General features: G+C 41.0%; 2 protein-coding genes and 1 long non-coding RNA gene across 4 annotated transcripts in view; 2 read left to right on the top strand and 1 right to left on the bottom strand.

Annotated features, from left to right (window-relative positions):
• LOC138969039 (scaffold protein ILK-like) overlaps positions 1-837 on the top strand; it is a 28,256-nt gene extending 27,419 nt beyond the window's left edge. For both annotated transcript variants that reach the window (XM_070341731.1, XM_070341730.1), the window contains 2 exons: positions 15-145; positions 449-837. In XM_070341731.1, the coding sequence (XP_070197832.1) occupies positions 15-145; positions 449-598 (281 nt within the window). In that variant the 3' untranslated portion in view covers positions 599-837. The remainder of the gene's footprint in view (positions 1-14; positions 146-448) is intronic.
• A 3,745-nt stretch (positions 838-4,582) lies between these two features.
• Positions 4,583-4,846, bottom strand: LOC138969040 (uncharacterized). Its single transcript, XR_011456354.1, has 2 exons — positions 4,708-4,846; positions 4,583-4,671 (listed from the first exon to the last, which is right to left on the bottom strand). It is a non-coding gene; the product is annotated as an uncharacterized lncRNA (long non-coding RNA).
• A 6,161-nt stretch (positions 4,847-11,007) lies between these two features.
• Positions 11,008-15,461, top strand: LOC138969038 (tripartite motif-containing protein 3-like). The gene is made up of 2 exons (XM_070341729.1): positions 11,008-11,406; positions 11,813-15,461. The coding sequence occupies exons 1-2, from the start codon at positions 11,136-11,138 to the stop codon at positions 12,958-12,960; spliced, it is 1,419 nt and encodes a 472-aa protein (XP_070197830.1). The 5' UTR covers positions 11,008-11,135; the 3' UTR covers positions 12,961-15,461.

The following is a 15,461-nucleotide window of genomic DNA, read 5'->3' as shown; positions in this document are numbered from 1 at the left end:
ATTCTGTGTGACAGCCCTGCAGCGTCGACCGGCCGACATCAACACGAGGGCAGCTGACATGTGGAGCTTCGCCATCTTGCTGTGGGAACTGGAGACTCGAGAAGTGCCCTTTGCCGAGCTGTCCTCCATGGAGGTCGGCATGAAGGTCAGGGTCACGCTTATTTTTTAATTTTATTTTATTTTTATCATTCAGTACAGTGAACTCATCTTTTAGGACTCTATATTATAAGACCACCTTTCATTTATGATCCTAGTTTTCCAGATTTTCTTTTAATTTTAGTTTTAGAAGTATCTCCATTTGAGACTCCGTCCCTTTTAACATCAGGGGGGGGGGGGGCACATACTGTTTTTAAACTCACAACTTGGGTGTACTTGTTAATGTTTATTGTAAGATGATATGGGGTGAACTATGTAGCGCTTTTGTAACAAGATTTCTTCCTGTTTGTAGGTGGCGCTGGAAGGTCTGCGAATCAGCGTTCCTCCTGGAATTTCATCCCACATGTCGCGACTCATCAAGATCTGCATGAACGAGGAGCCGGGCAAGAGACCCCGTTTCGACATGGTCATCCCCATTCTGGAGAAGATGAAACACCAGTGAGAAGAACAAGATAAAACAAAAACTGACTGGCAAAATATTGAAGAGAGTGTGATCTTGGAGAATAAGAAAAAAACTCTCTTTGTAGAGAAATGAATCAGCATTGACAGGATGAACATGGATGAAAACTGACACACAAAACATTGGAGAGAGAGAGAGAGATATATATGAGCAAAGAAAAGACCCTCTCTCATGTAAAAAAGTAAAATGTCATTGACAGGATGAACATGGATGAAAACTGACCCACGACACATTGAAGAGAGAGAGAGAGATCTGAGAGCAAAGAAGAGACTCTCCCTCAATGTAGAAAGGTAAAACATCGTTGACAAGATGGAACACCAGGTGAATCAAAGACTGTCAGGGAAAATATTGAAGAGAATGCGATCTGAGAGAAAAAGAAGAAAATATCTTATTTTCTGTCTGGAAATGAAACATCGTCAACAAAGGGTGGAAAAAACTGAACTGCAAAACTTAATCGAGAGTGGGACCGAGAGGAAATAACTCTCGCTCTGTAAAAACGAGGAAAAGAAGAACAAGTGACCCCAGAGTACCAGAGATACAGTCCCCATTCTTCCTGGACAAACGAACAACCACAGAGAGCGAAACCTAAGTAGCCGGGCTATAAATAGCCGGCGGCTACTAAAAGAGCAATGACATGAAACTGAGGTGCAAAAGGTTGTGGAAAATGTAGCACACAATGTCAGTTTCTCCTTAGCTTTAAAATGCTGTTTGAAGAGACCTCAACCAAAACTACATCCGTGAGGTTATGGAAAATATGATTCATCTGCCGCAAATCTCTTTTTCACATTTAGTCAAGTTTTGACTAAATGTTTTATTTTCTTCTTTTGTTAAAGGAAACAGGGTGTCAGAGACACTGATGTGTTAAAAATCATGTGGCTATTGGTTGAGCTTATCTTTTTAAAACATCTTTGAATGAGTATATAATGAAAGGAAATGAACTGTTTTGTCCTTTTGCACAAATGAATGGATTAATGTTGCAGTGGTAAGAAACAGAAATGAAAATAACAAAAGAGAAAACTCAGATACAATGTTTTGGAAAATGATACATAAGTCATAAGTGTTTATGTAAAAAGACCTGTGTTACCAAAAACATGAATAATACAGCACAAGTTATCAAAGAGGGCTCAAGTTATCTGCATTGTGAAATGAAAGAGCCGGGTGCAAGCAATTTCACGATTAATTCTCCTGTTTGATTTCTTACTGCTGTAACTGATGACAAAGGAGTGCAAAAGACACATGTAGTGACAAGAACGCGTAATTTTCATCTTCGTCTTTCCAAGTCTGATGTTGACTTGCTTTATCATAAAGAAAAGTTGTTTCGTCTTTGTTTTTTTTTCATTCACTTGGGTGCATATTCGTACAGGGTTGGCTTTGTATCATTTGGATTGAACGTCGGTAAAATCTAAGACAGAGAGAAGGGAAAGACTTGCATCAATGCCTCAGATTTTGCTCAGCATATTTTCTGTTGTTAATAGACAGGAAGATAATCTGCATTTTATTAAAAGTCCTGAACATGCTCTGCTGTACATAGCCTGTCTTTAAATAACCATGACACTCATAAACTACTGAGTCTCAAAGATAAGATTTTATTGACATTTTTCTCAAAAATTCTAATTATCATACATAAAATGAATTTATCATTTTAGAGAGAAACAAGAGGCGAAGCCTTCAAGGCTCCCGTAAGAAATCAACAAACAGTAACATAACACAAACTCACTCACTCCGTAACACACACACACACACACACACACACACACACACACACACACACACACACACACACACACACACGCACACACACACACAGTTAAAACTAACGCATCATATCAACTCCATGTATAATTTTCAAAAGAAGGCAAACAGATAAAATGACTAGGGTAATAGGTTAGGTACCTGCCATGTGGGCACTTTTTCCACTGTTGTCCTCAGTCCTATACTTTTCATCAAGACTTGTCACCATGCCGAGTAGATCTAAATTCGGAAGTCTTCATGTGGCTGAGGCATATATCTGACATAGCGTCGATCTTGTTGTAGGTTAACCTCCTTTCTGAAACAAATGGCAAAATGCGATTAGTTATGATGACTACAACCTACACAAATATAAACAGTGTTTTGAAACAGAATAGTCAGGTTATACAAGCCACTTTACCTATGCAGCATGGTAACCCTACAATATGCGAAACATGTCGACTGCAGCAGCCTGGTTCTTAAAATAATTCTGACGGTCAACACAGCCAGAAATGCCAACAAAGACAAGAAAGCTGTTGCAAGGTAAGCTTACCAAACGTTACATGGCAAATCATATGATAGTGCGTAAACAGCAAACAGTAGATCTACAATCAAAGAGAGGATCGAGTCTGGAATGAAACGCGATACAGATCTAGCATTCAAAAACTGTCTTTCACGTTCAAGGAAGTTGTTGCAAAGTACTTAAGACTTACTAAATTGTACAGACAAAACCATGACAGTGCATGTTTTGAATCTGAGGAAAAAATCGTGATCATTTTGACTTTGAGAACAGATTCATTCCGTTTCCTTATATCTGCATGTTCAAGTAAATGGTGGACAGTTTTTTTCGGGCAGAGTAAACTTAACTTGAGACTCTACTGCAAGTCTTGAAATTCACATAAATCGAACCACGAGCAAAGACATCCAAACATTACAGGCACTTTAGATCAACTCATTTCACTAGAGGTGACTGCCTAGCACTGTGTTTGACATCCGTGTCTGCTGAAATAAAAAGAAATTAAAACAAAACGGATTAACAGTAGGTGACACGTTATCAGAGTGGGAGACACTAGATCTGTCTCTGAACTTACCGGGATACGGCTGCAAGATCGACACTGACTGCCGCGCTTTCGACAGCTCTTCCTCGCGTGGACATTGGAAACACGCTGTGCAGATCAAATTGTAGGAAATCTCCCTTTGGTATCTTCTTTATTTACTTTTCTGGAGCTTAGAAACCGAACAACATGAAATCGTCTTCCCCGGCGAATCGGCGAGGTGAGAACTGGACCACAATCCTTCGCGCGACCCCTGACCTGATCTTGACACCTGACCTGCCGTCTACATACCAAACACGACACAAACCAGTCAACTGCTTGTACCCCTTCAAAACCCCCCACCACCCGTTTTCTTTGGATACACGCTTTAACTACACACATGCCGACACAATGTTGATCATTGCTTCAATAATTTGAAGATGGTGCTTGAAAATTAACCACGTGAAATGAGTATTTCGGTGTTTAGCCAAAAATGTTAAAGTTTCTACCACAGACATACATACATACATACATACATACGCACGCACGCACGCACGCACAGACAGACAAAGTTTACCATCGCATAGGCTACACTTACGTGAGCCAAAAACCAGCCTCAAACACTAGTCTTTATGTTGTTGATGTAAACCCAAATAAGAATTTGTTTACATGTTAAATTACTGATCCCTTGACTTAACAATTTTAAAGATGAAAAAAAATGGTTAACATCCTATTTTAGCATGTTGCCATGAATGCAAACAAAAAACTGAACTTTGTTCAAAAAGGTGCTGTACAGATTGTACAACTAACAGTGTAATTTATATACAAATTACTTCTTTAGAAAACATTCAAGCATTGGCATAATGGCAGTGATGTTGTTTTGTGTGTGGCCAAAATGGTGCCAGTGGTTAACTGAAAGAGGAGCCAAAGTACGTCTGCAGGAATTATTGGCACAGGGGTTGGACAAAATGATGATTGTACTACAGCGGTTTTGTTCTCCAAGTGAGGGCTTGGAAGTTGTACCTTTCTTAACGAGTGATATTCTTTGACAGTAATAACATCTGTATTTGTTGTATATTAAAGACTTTGTAACTATATTAAAGTAACATGTTAACGGTAAACTGTATATTAATGAATACAAATTATTGCTTGAGGTGGAAGTCAACAGTGAAAAGGCATTTGCACAACAATGTAAATGATGTGAAAATAAAACCATCAGTAACTTCAAATAAGCAAATTAAAAATGACAAATCTAACTCTGAAACTCTCCACTGCAAAGCAATTAGCACTGTCCTACACACACACACACACACACACACACACACACACACACACACACACACACACACACACACACACACACACACACACACAGTTAAAAAAAATATATAAAAAAGCAAAGGAAAAATAGGTGTATGCAGTTTGTAATTAACTTATAAATAACAAATATGTTGTCATGTGAAATGAATAATCTACCTGCTGTATCAAAACCATTTTTTTGCAACCTCTACCAGTGCCTATTATGTAAATCCTTGTTGAATGTAAAATACTGACTTGTATCTTTTGAGATAACAGTGTCATGTAAAAATCTCCGAAAATGTAAGATACAAAGGTGTACACTGTGAAATGATGATATTCACACTATATTCGTTGACAAGCATTACTTAATGCATATGATTACTACAACTGCGCAGTACATTTAGTCAAGTTTGTACATCAAGCTCTTGTTGTGTATAATGTAGAATTCCTTGAATATTATTTATTAGTTTTAAAGGGGCTATCTCACACTTGTTCAAACTCACCAAATTTTAAATAATTTCTACAGACACAGAAGTTTGTTTTAGATAATTGAATTATGCACTATATTTCAACATTAAGGCTAGTGTACTTCATTTACTAAGTGGCATGCACATAACGGAAGCCATGTCCCACCCCCGTGTCATCACAATGGCACGTAAAAGACCTTGGTCATTCTGCCATAAGTGCAGGTGGCTGAATACACCTAAACACGCAGACACCTGGGTAGCACGACTCCGTTGCTGCTAGCTTTCCACTGGGAGGAAGCGACCCGAATTTCCCAGCGATAAAGTAATGAAAATGAAAAAAAACACAAAAAAAACTATGTTTCTTGACAGCCCTTTTTGTTTTGTTTTTTGTTTTGTTTCTTTTTTTTAATACATTGACTGACCTGCATGATTTTTTTTTAATTGAAAATCTTGTAATCAGCAGCAGTATCAGAATGAACAGTGTAGGATAGCTCCTTTAAACAAGGTATATGCTTGGCTGTTGGTAATTATTACGCTGAATATGAAGTTTAGAGCTGAATGTTGGAATAGATGAGAAGTGTACGTATTGCATGAGCTATTGTTGGAATGTAATGTATTCAGTTATTGCATGATGCGTTTTGTAGGCAGCGATTTTTATGTTTTCTGTGCCTTTTTTTCTGTAGCCAGGATTTTTGAGTTTATGCATGCAATATTGGTTCATGTTTTCTTCTACCATAAAATAATAAAGACTTTTGTACAAGCGAGTGGTTTTGTGGGAGTTGTGCAGTGTGTCTGTCTGTCTGAACGTCTACAGCCAGGAGACCAGCCCCCTCCCTATAAGACCTCCACAAATATAACTTCTTCTTCTTCTTCTTCTTCTTCGTTTATGGGCTTACACTCCCACGTACACTCGTGCTTTTGCACGAGTGGAATTTTACGTGCATGACCGTTTTTACCCCGCCATTTGGGCAGCCATACGCCATTTTCGGAGGAAGCATACTGGATATTTTCGTGTTTCTATAACCCACCGAACTCTGACATGGATTACAGGATCTTTTTCGTGCGCACTTGGTCTTGTGCTTGCGTGTACACACGAAGGGGGATAAGCCACTATCAGGTCTGCACATAAGTTGACCTGGGAGATCGGAAAAATCTCCACACTTAACCCACCAGGCGGCCGCGGCCGGGATTCGAACCCTCGACCTTCTGATTAAGAGGCCGACGTCTTACCACCCCGCCCGTCATCACAAATATAACAAAATCAGGTCTTAAACAGGAGGAAGTCTCAAAATGGAGGAAAAATTGCAGATAGTAAGAACAGAAAATCTGAATCTAGGTCATTAAAAAAAACTTGGGATTCCACTGTACCTGGATGCCTTCCTGTCTATCTTTCTGTTCTGCTTCTGACCTTTATGACGCCTGTGCTAAAGTGAGTGTTTATTTGCATCACAGTATGCACTGCTCACATTGGTCATAGTGTGTTCTGTTGCCTTGGTGTGTGTCACGGTGCATTCTATTTGTTTGTGTCGCAGTGTATTCCTGTGTGACACAATGTGCTCTGTTTATGTGTGCCACAGTGTATTTTGTTAATGTAAACAACGGTTTGTTATCACATGAACAAGTTGCATTCAGTGCATCTAGGATTTTGCAGCAATGCAGCATCAGTTTGTCAGCGTATATGTGATGTTATGCAGTGTTTAGGACACCTGATTTAAGAACCCCCCCCCCCCCCCCCCCCCCACCGTTTAAGACCGTAATTTTCTGTTCATAATGTCTATATTTTCCTCCATTTTTAGTCTCCCTCACTTTTAAGACCTGAATTATTTAAAAAAGAAATTAGGTCTTATAAGGGGGGGGGGGGGGGGGGGTTCACTGTACTTGTTTGTTTAGGCTCAATTATACATCCCTCTCTGATGGGTTTACATGAGAGGGGTTGAAGTGCATGGGAAGCAGACTGCCACTTGATAAGGATGAATAGAAAAATAGGCGCTTGGTCTAAGAACTCAAGTACAAGAAAAACTCACGATGCAGCTAATGGCAACATTCTTAACTATGTAAATGTGTGCAAGCTTGCTGCAGTGCGTATGCGTCTGTGTATATGTGTGTGTGAGTGCATGCATGCGTGTATGTGTGTGTGTGAGAGAGATTGAGGGGGAGGGGGGGGGGGTATCTACACAAGTGAAAAAAATGCGTTTAACAGGCATGGGAATTGTCCGCCGTCAATTTTTTTTTTGGTTCTGCCGAAAAAGCAAAAGTGTCCGCCGAAAAAATAAAGGGGGGAGGCACACAAAAAAAGCACCGGTTACTTTTGCCTTAGCGCAAAAGCCCGCGAAAACTTTCCGTACTTTGTTCACGCACTGCTACCGCCCGCCTCAGTTACTTGAACTTTTATGTTTGAAAGTAAACCAGATTGCACAGATTGTGTTACAAGTTACATTTTCCTGTTTGTCTCAACAGATCAATATTTTAACAAATGTAAACCATATATAATACATGTATATATTTTTTTTCTTCAAAAAAGCAAAAATTGGTACTAAAAACTCTGATTCTAAAAACAGAATTTAATGGCAAACTTGGAGCTCAGATGACACCAGATTGCACCATCTAGGTTCTTTGGAGAAAAAAATTTCCGGGGCTAGTGAGGCTAGGTGCTTCGCGCCGTCGACTTGACGCTTCGTGTCTTCAGTTTACAGTTATAAATTTTCAGCCTTTTTTACAATTTTCAATTCCCATGCCTGGTTTAAACTGATTTACTATTCTATAGGCCAACCATTTTTCAGCAGTTTCGGGAGGGGAGTTTGTTGGCCCGTGAGTGTGCAGCAACAACAACATCAATTAACAAGTCGCGTAAGGTGAAATTACAACATTTAGTCAAGCTGTCGAACTAACAGAATGAAACTGAACTCACTGCATTTTTACAGCAAGAGCGTATACTCGTAGCATCGTCAGTCCACCGCTCATGGCAAAGGCAGTGAAATTGACAAGAAGAGCGGGGTAGTAGTTGCGCTGAGAAGGATAGCACGCTTTTCTTTATCTCTATTCTTTTTAACTTTCTGAGCGTGTTTTTAATCCAAACATATCACATCTATATGTTTTTGGAATCAGGAACCCACAAGGAATAAGATGAAATTGTTTTTAAATCGATTTCGGAAATTTAATTTTAATAATAATTTTTATATTTTTAATTTTCAGAGCTTGTTTTTAATCCAAATATAACATATTTATAAGTTTTTGGAATCAGAAAATGATGAAGAATAAGATAAACGTAAACTTGGATCGTTTTATAAAAAATTTTTTTTTTTTTTTACAATTTTCAGATTTTTAATGACCAAAGTCATTAATTAATTTTTAAGCCATCAAACTGAAATGCAATACCGAAGTCCGGCCTTCGTCGAAGATTGCTTGGCCAAAATTCCAATCAATTTGATTGAAAAATGAGGGTGTGACAGTGCCGCCACAACTTTTACAAAAAGCCGGATATGACGTCATCAAAGACATTTATCGAAAAAAAGAAAAAAACGTCCGGGGATATCATTCCCAGGAACTCTCATGTCAAATTTCATAAAGATCGGTCCAGCAGTTTAGTCTGAATCGCTCTACACACACACGCACACACACACACACATACACCACGACCCTCGTCTCGATTCCCCCTCTATGTTAAAACATTTAGTCAAAACTTGACTACATTTAGTCAAAACTTGACTAAATGTAAAAAGAATGGGCCTAAAAACTTGAACTTGGAACTCTAACGCGAATTAAGACACCAGCAAATGCGCAAAGTAATGTGCCTGTGCTGAATGACTGAACAGAACGGGTGAAGGACCACTGGACAATACAGTGAAGCAAGGACACTGTCCTGTGTGAGCGAGTCATAAGTCCGTATCAGTCAGTGACCGTTCGGTTGCGGTTACAGTGGAACCCCACTTTTAAGATCAACAAAAGCCTGAGAAAACTCTGGTCTCGGGCCGGGTGGGCATTTTAAATTGGAAGAACATTAACATTTCAGGGCCGGACCAAATGAGTTGTAAGGGGGGGGGTTCCTCCTTTTTTGGGGGGGCAAATCAGCGAAATGGCGAAGCCACAAGCGCGCGCCTGCTGAACTAGGGGGGTCCGGGGGCATGCTCCCCCGGAAAATGTTTGAAAAACGGTTAAAATCTGTGCAATCTGGTGCATTCTGGGCCTTGTTTTGAGGGTTAAGAGCAGCATTGTTTTGGTGCTAAAACTAGTAAAAAAAACAAAACACTCAAAGCAAGGTACATGCTTTTTCCAGGGGTGGGGTTCCGGAACCCCTGGAACCCCCCCCCCCCCCCCCCCCCCCCCCCTGGGTCCGGCCCTGCATTTTACAGAGCTTATGGTCAAAATTGCTAAGAATACAGGGTCTTTAAAACGGGGGGGGGGGGGGGGGGGGTGTCTTAAAAAGGGGTTTCACTGTTCAGTTTACACTCGTCGGACATCCACCCCGTAATTTGATTTTAACGTCCTCACAGTCACAGGCCACTGATCTTTTTGGGTCACTGGTTTAGTCTACGTGTGAATTCGCCGGCGATGGATAACTATCAGATGACCACCGCCCGTGTTCACTAGCTTCAAATCAAGGGTCCTGCAGCTAATTTCCGTCAATTGCCGTCAACTGCTGTTACGGAACTACCGTCAACTACACGGTCAACTTTTTGTGTGTCTGTGAGCGACAAGAAGAAGAAGAAGACTGTGAGCGACGCTGGGATTTTTAAATTAGTAATTAGCAGGACCCAATCGCACGGCTCGCCTGAAAAAAATCACGTGCTCGCTCCCGCCTAGTCATCCACTTCAACTTCGTGAATCACAAAAATCCCGTGCTTATCGCCCCAAGTGGCGATTCCGCTACCTTCGCAAGTTTCGAACTCAGCCACCTGCATTTAGGGGGAAAAAAAAAAGTTCAAGACACACAAAAAGTTGACGGTAGTTGACGGTAGTTCCGTAACGGCACTTGACGGTAGTTGACGGCAGTTGGCGGTAATTAGCAGCACCGCAAATCCGAAGCAGGCGACTTACTCAATGCACTGCTTGAGTTAGTCAGTCCGAGATAATGTTGGGTAACGGCCCGGCCGGCGGCTACACATTGCGGACTGATTGACAAGCAAAAGAAACACACACACACACACACACACATGCACTGACCCACGTGACACAGCCGGGCAAACGGCACACACACACTGACAAACAAATACTAAACAAAGCAAACCTGACACCAAAATAAGTCAGTAATACAAAACACCCGCCTTGCCGCCCTTCAACTTAGAAATCAGAATAACTTGCGTGGCCCGTCTGACCAATTTTTAATAGCACCAGAGACATAGATAGCACACAGTCCGTTCGAAAGATTTTTAAAACCCCTATTCACTGACAAGAGGTCACTGACTGTGTAACGGATAATAATGGCCAGTGTTTTAGCCTTCAGTCAGTAGTGGTTGTGTTTTAGCACTGCACTAATGTGTCTGAGTTCTCATGCAAATTTGGCCAGTTTCAGGATTCGGTGGAATAATTGAATCGTATGTTTATTTTAGTATTTTCAGTGAGTTCTTCAATTAAAGTCTGAGCCAGGCCCCATTGCTGAGGCATTGCATGAGTGTCACACGGTTTGCAGTGTTATTTCCTCAACTGACTTTCATGTCATTTTCCCCCTTGCTTCGTTTGGTACAGGCACAGGAACAAGCGTCTGCACAGTGCCTCGCGTATACATAAACATACTAGTATTCATTTGTGTATGAAGAACACACCGAGACGCAAAACTCATTTTTCCTGTGCCTATGAGTTACTTCTGTGTCGCGCGCACGACAAGCGACCACGTGACTAAACTTGACCTCAGGAGGGTGGCCGTGACCTGACGAGCGGTAGCTCACAACATTGTTTCTTTCTCTGAAGACACCGGCAGCCGCATTTGACGGTTCTGGGTCTACGCGATACATCTTTTTGTGTAAAGCTTCACGTTAACACTTTATTAACAGGAGTATGGAGGCGGCTTCAGCGTCGAGAGCAAAACTTAAACACTTGTTGCAGACTTTTTATGCCGAATGTGCGAAATGTCAAGAACGGAGGGAGGAAGAAGTAACCGTTCTTCCTTGTTTTCATGTCGTCTGCAAATCGTGCGTTGCACGGGTGAATCAGCTGGCGATAAAGTCGGCAACTTCACCCAAAGCGTGTCAGCGAACTCAGTATCATGACCACAGACGATTCGAATGTCCAGTCTGCCGCTGGCCCCAGTATCTGCATTTTGGATCAGGTAAGAATCTCAAAATTGAACTGACAGTAAAGGGGGGGGGGGGGGGGGGGGGGGGGGAGAGAGAGAGAGAAATGGTGCCAAACTGTCTGAACTGCTTGTCAAAAGTATGTGTGTGTCGCTGAGACTCCTCAGCCTGATTGAGACTTCATGAAGGTTATGTGTGCTCAGCTTTTCTGTTGCAAATGCCATTAATGTTACCAAAAAAAAAAAAATGTAAAAATAAATAGGCCTAAGGGGAAGAAGAACCAGCGCAATGACAATTACTCATCTGAATTACAGATCTGAATGAGGTTCCAAATTGGAGATCATGGGGAGTTTTTCATTAACCGTCAACTGCAGCCAGCTCACAGACCGGGTCTGTTTTGTACTTCATAGCTCATATGCTCATGTCTATCCTGTGTTTCAGAGGGTTTTGACAAGAAGTACCCCAGCAGGCTTCCCCTTCACAAGGAGCTGTTGGCAATGGGCGACAGTCCCCCCAGAGTGGTTCCCTACATGACCATCAAGTCTGACGGGGAGAACAAAGCCAACCGCCTCTACAGCTACGAAACCCGTCAAGGAAACTACGTCTTTGAGAGCGTCATTGGAGAGTTCGGTCCACACTGCGCGAAGGGCCAGATGAGCAGAATCACAGGGCTGGCGGTGGATGAAAGCGACCCCATGGAACCGCTGGTGGTTGTGTGCGAGAGCAAGGAAAACTTCATTCTGACTTTCCACCTGTCTGGCAGGTTGGAGCATGCTCGCGAAACGGGAATCAAAATCTGGGACGTCTGCATCGGTGAGCGAGGAACTGTGATCGCTTCTGTGGCAGAGCAGAACTATGCGCTGGCCAAGTGGGACTCTGGGCGAACACCCCACGGTGGCATCAGGCATGAGAACATCTTCAGAAATATTTATGGTCATAGTGCCGCCATTCATTGCGAACCGTTCGGGGTAACCACAGACAGTCAGGGGCGCTTTTTTGTCTCAGTGCTGGCCAAAGACAGAGTGTGCCGCTGGGATCCGCGTCGGGTCGGTGATCATCTGTACTGGTTCGGTACTAGCGGTGAGACTGGGAATGGTCTTAATGGACCGTATTATGTGGCCAAAATGTCCAAGGATTTGACCGTCGTATCCAGCACCAACTCTCACAAGGTGAAGGTCATCGATGACGAGAAAGACATGCTGGTGATGGAACTAGGAGGTCTTGGCTGTGACGCTCCTGACCTCTGCTACCCTCGTGGAGTGTGTGTCGATTCCAACGACAACATCTACATTGCTGATACGGGGAACTTTCGTGTCGTTGTGTACGACCGCAATGGGGATTTTGTTGGCTTCCCTGTGAGTGAAACGTGGAACTATGGGACTGACGTCAAGCCGACCAATGTCGCTGTGATGCAGGATGGAAGGCTGCTTGTTGCCATGCAAGGGAGGGGGTACTGCAAAGTGCACGTGTACGCCCCACTGAGAGACACTGGCAGTGAGAGTGGGGAGTGTGACTGTCAGTGCAGCTGGTTTAGCTTCTTTGCTTCATGCTGCTGCATTTCTCATAGGGGCTATGAGCCTTTGGACTAAAGTGTGATTATCTCACTCCCCTTTACACACTCACATGCATGCACATTCTGTTGTGCCTGCATGCACACATTCACATGCATGCATGAACACCAATGATCTATATTTCAGATCAGTCATGCACATGTATGCATACATGTGCATGTACTGTACCACACACGCACACAAATGCATGCACACCAATGATCTGTATTTAGATCAGTTAAATACATGTATGCACTCTTACAAGCAAGCACACATACATACACACACACACACACACTCACACACACACACACTTGCATGCATGCATTCACACTACTGATCTATATTCAGATCAGTGATTCACATGCTGCCTTCTCCTTCTCCGAGTCTCATTTGCCAATTCCTGTTATTGTCCAGGTTGTAAATTGATGTATTAAACTAGAAGACAGTGATGTTATGGTCACTTCTCTGTCTCCAGTTATGTCTGTCCCTCCTCCTTTCTGTTATACTCTCAATTTCGTTTGTACAATGTAGTTTTCTATTCTTCAATAATCTCTCTGTCCTCCTACCTGTCTGTCGTACTCTAATTGTTTGTGCAATGCGTGTTTCCTTTGTTGATTTCTCTCTGTTCTATCTCTATTCTCTTAAGTCTGATACATGTACTCGCATTGTTTGTAAAATATAGTTTTCTTTTCTTTACGACCTTTCTCTTTGTCAAGTCCTATTTGATCTTTCACTGTAATTAATTGTTATGAGCAAGCACGTTGTATACATCAATACAGTACAGTGCCATTATTCAATGTCCGTTCATTTTTTTCATTTTTCTTGTCTTTCCAAGCATCGGTGTGCCTTTTTGGTGACTTCTTGTCCTACCCACCTACATTGACCGAAGTGCATTGTATATTTTTTATATATTTTTCTTTGGGTAATTATTACACACTCAGTGCTTTTGACTGTGTTTTGTACAGTTCATACTAGAATTGAGTGGTACATGTTCATGACATGTGGTATACATTTCAAGATTTTTTCTTTGTACCATGAAAATCGTCCAAGATTTAGTATCTATAAAGTTGGAGGTATGAAGATGCTATATATTTAGAATTATATATATATACATGTATTTAGATGCTAGCTCTCCGAATATAAAATATTTCAAGATTTTTTATAGTTCTGCATGATGAGGTTTACTGTCTCCTTAAATTTATAGCACATGCACTGAGAACAGTCAACAAACTTATTTTTGACTGGTGTTGAATTTTGTGCAAATTAAACCAAAATATTATATTGTTGAAACATATATGCATGTTTATTAGAAAAGAATGGAGTTCCATTTGACCTATTAGTTGTAGCATACAAAAATGGATATTTGAATCTCTGATGAGTGATGTTCTGAATTGAAGTCTTACTAATGTAAAGTGTATGTCTCAAAGAATGACCTGCCTCCCGCGGGTTAGGGGGAGTCCCATATTGGTTGGGACCAGAAAGAATTTACCCGATGCTCCCCAGCATGTAAGAGGCGACTAACGGATTCTGTTTCTCCTTTTACCCTTGTTAAGTGTTTCTTGTATAGAATATAGTCAATGTTTGTAAAGATTTTGGTCAAGCAGTATGTAAGAAATGTTAAGTCCTTTGTACTGGAAAGTTGCATTCTCCCAGTAAGGTAATATATTGTACTACGTTGCAAGCCCCTGGAGCAAATTTTTGATTAGTGCTTTTGTGAACAAGAAACAATTGACAAGTGGCTCTATCCCATCACCCCCCTTCCCTCCGTCGCGATATAACCTTGAACGGTTGAAAACGACGTTAAACACCAAATAAAGAAAAAAAAAATAAAAATGACCTTTTTTTGTTAACTTAAAGTTTGTAGTTTTTGATTTATGTATGAATACAATTGTCCCAGTGGTGTTACAAACAAATGTGTGACAAATTTTGTTTTGTCCCTTGCTGTCAAGCATTATATTTTTTCCTGTCCGTTTTTTGGTAGTATTTTTGTTTGATATTTTTATAATTTACTGTATGATTGGATAAAAGTGTACATATTTTATTTAGTCTAACAATGCAGAAGTGGGAACGAGTTTTGTATCCCTGTGTTAATTATCTATATTTTATCAACTGTGGTGCTTTTCACAAAGTGTGAAACCGTCTTTCTTGCTTTAAAAATTAAAGGAGTTAAATGGTGAACAGTGTATCATTGTAAATTATTTCACGTGCATGTCCGATATAAAATATTGATTTTGATACAGAAACACAGATTCTTGTGTGTGTATTTTCCCCCACATTTTAAACATTTATAGAGCACTTTTGATATGTTATTTACCAACACTTCTGTAAACTTATCTTTGCTGGTTAGGCCAAAAAAACCAAATAGGTGTGGTTAAGGTAACATAGCCAAAAAAAATAGGGTAGGAAGGTAGGCAATCACTTTTTTTTTTAAACTTTTTTTTCTAATGTGTACAAATTAAACCTACTTGACAGGGAAATAAGTGTGCGACTCGAGCGCTGTCGCTTTCATTGCGTTTTCTGCACTCAGGTTTTTTTTT

The sequence above is a fragment of the Littorina saxatilis genome, linkage group LG6 (assembly GCF_037325665.1).
Source record: "Littorina saxatilis isolate snail1 linkage group LG6, US_GU_Lsax_2.0, whole genome shotgun sequence".
In the NCBI taxonomy this organism is placed as follows: Eukaryota; Metazoa; Mollusca; class Gastropoda; order Littorinimorpha; family Littorinidae; genus Littorina; species Littorina saxatilis.
The sequence above is the reverse complement of the archived record's forward strand: the minus strand, read 5'-3'. Positions and strand labels throughout refer to the sequence as shown.

Coding starts and splice junctions, on each gene's coding strand:
- LOC138969038 (XM_070341729.1), top strand. CDS start 11,136: ATGGAGGCGGCTTCAGCGTCGAGAGCAAAACTTAAACACTTGTTGCAG. Junction 11,407..11,812: donor GTATCTGCATTTTGGATCAG/GTAAGAATCTCA, acceptor CCTGTGTTTCAG/AGGGTTTTGACAAGAAGTAC.